The sequence below is a fragment of the Lolium rigidum genome, chromosome 5 (assembly GCF_022539505.1).
Source record: "Lolium rigidum isolate FL_2022 chromosome 5, APGP_CSIRO_Lrig_0.1, whole genome shotgun sequence".
Classification (NCBI taxonomy): Eukaryota; Viridiplantae; Streptophyta; class Magnoliopsida; order Poales; family Poaceae; genus Lolium; species Lolium rigidum.
The window spans coordinates 264,832,807-264,841,285 of record NC_061512.1 but is presented as its reverse complement, the minus strand read 5'-3'; the positions used below and the strand labels follow the sequence as shown (position 1 = coordinate 264,841,285).

The 8,479-nt window shown below is 48.2% G+C and overlaps 1 protein-coding gene across 3 annotated transcripts; it reads right to left on the bottom strand.

Moving 5' to 3' along the window:
- Positions 1-2,140: 2,140 nt before the first annotated feature.
- Positions 2,141-5,322, bottom strand: LOC124653568. 3 transcript variants are annotated; one of them, XM_047192627.1, is made up of 3 exons: positions 5,189-5,322; positions 4,079-4,203; positions 2,141-3,939 (listed from the first exon to the last, which is right to left on the bottom strand). In XM_047192627.1, exons 2-3 carry the CDS (start codon positions 4,197-4,199, stop codon positions 2,219-2,221), a joined length of 1,842 nt encoding a protein of 613 aa, XP_047048583.1. In that variant the 5' UTR covers positions 4,200-4,203; positions 5,189-5,322; the 3' UTR covers positions 2,141-2,218. The 3 variants fall into 3 exon arrangements, with proteins under 3 accessions (XP_047048583.1, XP_047048584.1, XP_047048582.1); XM_047192628.1 differs by having other exon boundaries at positions 2,141-3,936; XM_047192626.1 differs by having other exon boundaries at positions 2,142-3,981.
- Between the last annotated feature and the right edge of the window lie 3,157 nt (positions 5,323-8,479).

Here is an 8,479-nt window from a genome sequence, read left to right as displayed (position 1 = left end):
AAGTACATGGTGAGTAATTTGGTAGGCCACTGATACGAGGTCCTTATAAGGAGCATCAGTTCTGAAAAACCCAAGAGAAATAAGAAAATATTGGCCACAAGAACATGGTGACACCGTTATTTTCACAAGAAGTAGTATGCATGCTAGGCTTGAGGTGTAGGGAGATAATCAGCGAGTCTTTATTGCCGGGACGAATTGCAACCACTCTTCCATGCTCTCTAAACCTTTGAATCAAGAAATAGCCCCTAGAGTTGATGATGAGCTTAGTGTAAGTTTTCCAAGTAAAATCTACGGATTTGCTTGGGAACATAGTTATGATGTCGAATGATGTTTTGAAATCATCTGTAAGACTATAACGAATTATTTGAGTTGCTTCCACAGTCGATATAGCCTATGGTTTTGTGTGAGCGCACGACTAATACATCATGGTTTGTTGGGCGTGTCTTATCTTAGCCTATCTATATCTTCCTACCCCCATCCTGGGAAAACCTCGCCGCCGGTGACCGAGCCACCGCACATGCAAGAAGCCGTCGGGTACGAGAGCCTCGGCCCGAGGAAAAAGGCCGACAAATGAACCGAAGGCATAAATTTCGTCGGGGCCAGACCTGCTACGGGGTTTTCACCGGTTTATTTCTGGTTGTGAAACCATGTGTAAGAAGCGTGTAAAATGGATAAGATTTGGTTTAAAAAACCCTCTACTTCGAAACAGGTGTCTCAACTTTCTATGTGTGTAAGTGAAGTTTCGTGAAAGCCCGGCAATTTTTGTGTTGTGTAAAAAAGACAAAATTCGGGGCTGAAATAAGGGTTTGCATGAGAGATTGTTTATCGCTTTACATAGGCGACATAAAAGATCGATTTTGTAAATTTAGATGTATCTTAAGACGTGTTTAGCGCAGTAATAACTAGTTGATGCCACGCGCGTTGCTGCGGGCATTTGAGATGATTTTCTTGATGCAAAAAAGCATACACCATCTATGAAATTAATACTCATTTGCATTGCGTCTCTGTGGGACATTAGTGTAACATATTAACATACGCAAAATGTGGGAGTGATGCTCATTTTAAATAGGAAATAGGAAAACAACCCAAGAGCTCCAATAGCTGCATCAATCCCAGCCAAAAAGAGTGTTTTCTTTTCAAGGGTACGGCCAAAGGCATACCCTTGAAAAAATGGGCATCAAAAAGAGTGTTAAACATGACTTCGTTCACACGCTCACTCAAAGGTATAAATTGCAGACTTTTTTTGTTCGATACACAAACTCGTGATTCAGTCAACCTAATCATATTTCCTTATTTCAAATGGAACGTTAGACATAGTAGAAAGGCATCACGCTATGGGATGGTAAAGTCCGCTTGGTCGGCAATATATATGTACGTAGTATATACTAACCATTCCTTAACCTTATCCTTGTTACCACTCAGCCACGATTATTCAGAAGATGTATTGAGTAAGCTGGGTTTATGTGTGCTCGATGATGAAGATGTAACTTGCCAAGTGATTGGCTTACATGGGTCGCAAAAAAAGATAACAATCGGGACGTTCGACTAAAATATGGATATGCTAGATTCATATGAATCTCAAATCTGCAGGGAGAACAAAATGGATCCAATATCCTGACCAGCTCGAGCTAGCTAATATTTCACATCACGTAAATGTTTAGAAGAAACCTAAGCATTAACCTCTCTAGTCATACATTTAGCTCACACATATGGACAGCTGAAAAAACTATTCAGACCCAAACCAAGGAATAACCTGATGCTAATTAAGAATCTATGGTAACATGTCCAAAGTAAGGTATCAAATCGTAATCAACAACTCTCCAGAAGCAATAATATTTTAAATTGAATCTACACGAATAGCATTTGATCAAGAGCACCTACACCAACTCAGTCCTAAAATTTGTCACATCAACAAATGGCTTGGTTGGATGCAAATAATGCAACTGAAATCAATTTTAGGATTTATGTGTTTTTTAGGCCTTGCCAATTCGTACTAATAAATCACCGTTTAATAACGAATTTTCTGCTGTCATAAGCAAAATAAACCACAATATATAACAAAAATAGAGCATATCCATGACCAGTAATCCAGTACATGGTAAAGTTGAAAACTTGAAACGGTTATCAAAACCAGAGAAAGACAAGAGCCATATATATATATAGCAGCCAACATGAGGAGGTAGCAGTGTCCAGAACCAACGAAAATACAACAGCAAGTTCAGTGAAAATTCAAGCACATACTACAACAGAAGTTCAGTTCAGTGGAGATCACGCGCAGAGATTGTAACTCTGCGTATAGTGGGGCATATGGCAGATACGGTGGCTTGCCATCTTCTGTAAGAAAGCGAATATGTGTGACTTTCTGAAGATCCATCTTGTAGCACATGAAGCATTTATCCGGATCAATAGTGAAGAAGATCACATCACACTCCGGATGAATTGCAACCCACTCAAAGGTCATCAAACTCAGTTCCAGTTCCGGAAAATCATCCTCGCTGAACAAGTCACGGATTGGAGCTCTGTGCTTCAGTTTGAATTGTTTGCTGCCATAGTCCTCCAGAACGTAAACTGCTAGCTCATTTCCTTCAAAGCGGACATAATGCAAGCTGCCCTGAGACAGCTGAATGAAACCAAAACAAAAACCTTCATCATCATCATCATCATCAGAGGGAGGGAGATTAACAATGGTCCATGTTTCCCCATTTGTGGCCACCGCAGCTAGACAAGGGACAGAACGATAGTGTTTACTGTCAAGGTGGACGATGGCATCCAGATGAAAATGCATGTAGCCCTTGAGAAAGACAGTCTTAGGCCTGCCCCCAACATGCCGGACCTCTTGGTCCCATCCATTCTCCTTACGAACCCATCCCCTGGTTTCAGACGAGTACAAGAGAACTCCGGAGATGCTGAACATATCCCCCAGCAAGAAAAACACATGGAAGTGGGAAGACTCGAGCGGATCAAAACCCAGACGGGGAAGGATCAACTCGTCGGCGGCACACCCGCTGTACGGCAGCATGACCCACTCCTTGGTGGCGGGGTTGCATACGATGTACTGCACGGAGGTGCCCCACCAGCGGCAGAGGAGGAGGCCATTGCAGCAATCAAGGAGATCAAGTTTTCTATGGTCTGGCAGGAAGTCGAAGGAGGGGTAGAACCTTGGGGGTTCAGGGCAGGTCGACGAGATGTTGAAGAAGTGGAGGGCAGACTTGGGGAAGCGCTCCACGTTGTGGCTGGTGTAGAAGAACCCGGCCAGGGACTGGGGAAGCTTCCTGGCGAGGCACAGCCAGCGCTTGCACACTTGTTTGAAGCGCCACCGCTCCCTGGCAGGGACACGGGAGATGATCTCGAGCAGGAGGTCGTCAAGGTCGAGGGGGTTCTTGGCCGTCATCCAGCCGTCATGGGGAGGAGACGCCAGCTTACCCAAGTGGCCAGTGCACGCCTCGCAAGGCTTCGCTGCCGCCATGCGCCGAGAGCCCGAGAGACCGCTAGTCCTCGAGCGACCTGCCACAGTTCCCCTTGAGGGCATTTCGTCGAATGGGTGGAGGGGGTCCACCTCCACCACCGGGGTGTATCTCTTGGACTGAGCCAGAGGACGAGCACTCAACTGGCCAGAAACTATAAGAATCTTCTTTCTTTCCTTGCACCTCTTCAAATGTTTGCGCAATGAACTTGTTCCATGTTTACGCTCAGCACAAATATTCCTTGCACAATGTTTGCATTCAGCAGCTATCACTATCCCATCAACACGCTTAGGCTCATATTCTCTCCAGACTTTGGACAAAAAATTTCTTCCCTGTTCAGAAAATGTTCCCATGTCAACATCCTCATCTCCTTCCTCTTCATCAGGAAAATCTTCCTCTGCTTCGTCTTCATCATCATCATCCTCATCTTCTTCCTCTTCTCCATAGTCGACATCTTGTTCGTCGGCATCATCTTCTTCCAAATCATCCATTTGAGTATCACGTGCAGACCAAGCCGCTAAAAAAAGGATTAAAGAGTTAACATTGCAGTTACATAAGATCTAATCAACTCTTAAGTTGCATCCGTATAAAAGAAAGATTGACAAAACGCTCACCAACATAAGCTCTAGAGCGATTTATCAAAGGAGACAGCACAGGCCCAGTCCTTGTTGCACCAGATATCAATATCGAGGTACCACTTTGTTGCGCTTCAGGATTCCCTTCTTCCAATTCCATGTTTCTGATCAGAGGGAAATATAGGAACATTACAGAGCAAGTATGTAGGAGGTAACATCAGTATACAGTACATGTTTCTGATCAGAAAGTGGGACGTTTCTATTTATCTGGATCACATTATCTAGTTCAGTGTAAAATCAGTGGATGAAAATTGCCTCTTTGCAAGAATTCCAGGCTGTTGGGATCATTAATGATTTCACTGACCAAAAATGTATGGAGTTGCACTTAAAAATTAATGGCACCGAAGGACAGATTCTTGAACAGAAATGCATAATTTAACCAAGCTTCAATTTATCTGTTGAATCCAAGAAAGTTTCACTACAGTGGATATGAGGTCGAAATATATTGATCAAAAGTGCCAACCATATTTTTTTTTTTTATGCCACCTTACAGATGCAAGTATACTGTCACTAGAAGAAACTAGAAGAAACTAGAAAGATGCAAGTATCCTGCTTGAAAGATGCATTGTTTACTGAAACTAGAAGAAACAAGATTGCAAACATACTGTCATGAACTGCAAACGAATTAATTTGGGATAATAAGCATGGAGGCCATCCTTTTTTCACTAAAGCAAGGTCTTATAAATATAGTTACAGCTTACAATACAGGACCAAACAGCAAAGAAACTACGATAGCCAAATAACATAAGAGATTTTAACTAGCATTCAAGCGCAATAGAACAGAATATTAACTACTGACGAGCCCCGGTATAATCCTGAGTAGGCTACAAAACATTCCATCACTGCATGAAGTAGATCCTTTCTTAGAGCATCAGAACTCAGAAGGTTGGAAAAACAAAAGGCCACAAGCAAAAGCTGCGACATAGAACAGAAGACAAGGCAATCTTCAAAGGTAAAATAGACAACTCTATGACATATTTGGGCTGAAGCTGATCAAGGCATCCATCGTAAACAACTTGATAGTCTCACATGAGAAAAAGCAGAGACTGAACATTTCAAGAAACATATGCTCGATTAGAGAGCACTAACCGTCAAGAATCGGAGGAAGATGGCGAGCTGGGAGCAGGAAGAGTTGGACAAGTCAGGGGGCAGCCGAGACAATGACGGCGTTGGGTCGACTGGGACGACGACGACGACCCCGACCGACAGCGAACGGCAGAGACGCCAGGAGCGGCACAGCAAGCACGAGGCAGCACCACCGGAAGCAGAGGTGGGCGGCGACCAGGAAGGCGACGACCCGTACGGCCGTACGGAGGGCGGCTGGAGAGACGCAGGAGGCAGCGCCGCCGCCGGCAGCAGAGACGGGGGCTGCGACTAGGTCACGCCTGTTCCTAGTTGGAATCGACCCCGTTGACCCAGTGGGTCGATCAAAGCCGGCTCTGTTGGCCCAAAAACATATCAAGGCCGACCCCAATGGCCCTGAATGTTTGGGCCGGGTCAGTGACCCGGCGGGTCGACGCGGCCCAGTCCCATCTTCACGACTAAGCATACATGTTATGTCGGTAAATCAATGAGCGTTCCTTTCATATTTTCTGTGAGCCGGTGACTGCATGAGTTCATAAACATGATTAAGGATGATGATTGAAGACAAAATATGAGGTAAACAGGGCATTGATCTGGATCGGTCAAGTTCAGAGGAAGAAGAAAAAAAGAAAGCCGGTTGACAGCTTCACCATCGGGACGGCGCCTGCCTGGCCCAGATCTGGGTCCGGGCGGGCCGGCTCCCTCCCCGGCGGTGGTCCTCGTGACGGACGAGCGTGGGGGGTAGCGCTGCCGGCGGCACGTACGCTGCGCGCGGAGACCGGATCTTCACGAGCCCGCCGGCCTCGCCGGCCGTACGGGCTCGGTGTGATCCGGTCACCGCGTCCGGTCGGTGTCCGCAGGTGGCGGTGGAGGCGGTTCCCTCCGACGTGGCTGCTGTCGTGCTACCTCTCGCTCCCGGTTGGCCCATCTTGTTCCCGATGTCCCCGGCTCGTTGGTCACGGTGAGACGGCGGTGGTGCTTGCAAGGCCGTGGTGGCGTGAGGTGGTGGGCGGCAAGTGTGGTGGAGCACGATGGAGCGTCCAAGGCGGGACTACGAGGGTCGGGAGAAATCCCCGTCGGCTCCGCCGACACCGACGCGGTGACGCCGCGGCGGCGCCACCCTTCCTTCTTGAAGGGCGTCCGGTGAAGCCCCGTTTTCCCCGTCCTTGCGCGTACGGGGAAACCCTAGGTTCACTCCGGCAGCAGCAGCCGTCATCGTCGCATCCCTTCTTGAAGGTGCTGCTTGGTACGCGGGGCTTCCATGTGCTAGGCTTGTGGTGGATATTCTTCGGCGGGCACAGCGGTTGCGAGGCATCTCCGTTTTCATCGATCCGACCTTTTTCGGCATTAGTTTCTCTTGTCTTTCTTTTGTGCTTTTTTTTGGGCGTGCTTGTGCTGTTTGCCCCAGCCATGGATCCTATGTTGTATCGGTCTTGTGCTATATTAATAGAATCTGAAGGGGAGACGTTTCCAGAACAATAAGAGCATCCCCACTCGTTGGCGCTCCCCACGCCCAAATCCGGCGAAATTTTCGTCCGGATTGGATGAAGATTTGGCGTGGGGAGCGCCGAAGTTCCAGCCGTCCCCCCGGCAGGAAACCCCCAACCTCGACCATTTGACATATTTCAAACAAATTCAACATAAAATTTAACAAGTTCGGCAAACAAGAGGACGAGAATTGCCGAAACAAATTCGGCGATAACAAGTACAATGTTTAACAAGTGCTCGAAACAAATGAAGCACACAATTTCACAATTTTTCAAACAAATTAAGACAGACTAGTTGGCGTCGGCGTTGGCGTTGCCTCGGAGCCTCCATATGTGCTCCACCGGATCATCTTGCAAGCAGCTCGGTGCATTGTAGAGTCTCGAATCTCCCGGCGCATAGCAATGAAGGCGGCCCATGATGGAGGCACTGGTGATTAGGGCCGTGCAAGAGGACCCTCTCTCTCATATGGTGCTTCTTGCTCAGCCCGTAGGAACCGGATGCTTTCGCTCATCTTCAATAATCATGTTGTGTAGGCACACACAAGCAGTTCATCACCTCCCACATCCGATCTTTGGACCAAGTCATAGCGGGGAACCGGACGACGACAAATCTCCGTCGTAGGACACCAAATGCTCGCTCGACGTCTTTTCGGCAAGCTTCTTGTTTCTTGACAAACTCGCAAAGTTTGGGGGTGCTAGGATTGGAGATCGTCTTCACAAATGTTGCCCACTTTGGATAGATACCGTCTCGCAAGGTAGTATCCTTTGTTGTAGTGCCGACCATTGATCACATAGTCCACCGGGGAGCATGACCCTCAACAAGCTTGGAAAAGACCGGGGAGCAGTTTAGGACGTTGATGTCATTGTTGGATCCAGGCATACCAAAGAAAGAGTGCCAAATCCAAAGATCATGGGTAGCCACTCGCTTCAAGTATCACGGTGCAGCCTTTTTTGTGACCCTTGTACATTCCCCGCCACGCAAACGGACAGTTCTTCCATTGCCAATGCATGCAATCAATGCTTCCAAGCATCCCCGGAAAACCTCTAGCTTCATTTGTTGCAAGGATCCTCCGAGTGTCTTCGACAGTGGGTGATCTCAAGTAATAGTCCCCGAACACCTGCTATGACGTCCCCGCAGAACCGGTAGAAACAATCAAGGGCGGTGGACTCCGCCATGCGAAGATAGTCATCTCAGCAGTATCACCGGGAGCTCCATACGCCAAGCATCCTCATAGCCACCGTGCACTTCGCGAGTGACGAAAATCCAACCAAACCGAGTGCAATCCGCCTTGCATCCGAAGTAGGGATCAAAGTGGCGGATGGCATACACAATTTCCGTAAATAGCTTTCGCTCATCCCGAAGCGACGCCGGAAAACACTCTCACCGTGCAATGGATTGTCGGCGAAGTAGTCGGCGTACAACATGCAGTAGCCCTCCATTCGCTGTCTCGGCTTGCACTTCCGGCGACCTCGTGCCGACCCACCACGCCGACGAGTTGCCGGTCCGCCGTACATGCTTGCCAAGCAACCAAGGATCATCATGTGCTCCTCGTCTTGGGCGGCCGCTGCCATCTCTTCTTGCATAAGCTCGACGAACATCTGCTCCTCCTCTTCGTCCGAGTCCATGGCCGGCGAGGCAAATGGACGAACACCCGACGGGCGTGGTCGAGGCAACCCGAGCCGCGAGCGACGACGAGCAAGCAGGCCGGAAAACAGGCCGGCGGAAGAGCAGCCGGATAGACCGTCGTCCAAACACGGCGGAATATAGGCAGGTGGGGAAGGAGTGGCGGCGCAATCTGGGCAACAAGCC

Coding starts and splice junctions, on each gene's coding strand:
- LOC124653568 (XM_047192626.1), bottom strand. CDS start 4,199: ATGGAATTGGAAGAAGGGAATCCTGAAGCGCAACAAAGTGGTACCTCG. Junction 3,982..4,078: donor TCGCTCTAGAGCTTATGTTG/GTGAGCGTTTTG, acceptor TCCTTTTTTTAG/CGGCTTGGTCTGCACGTGAT.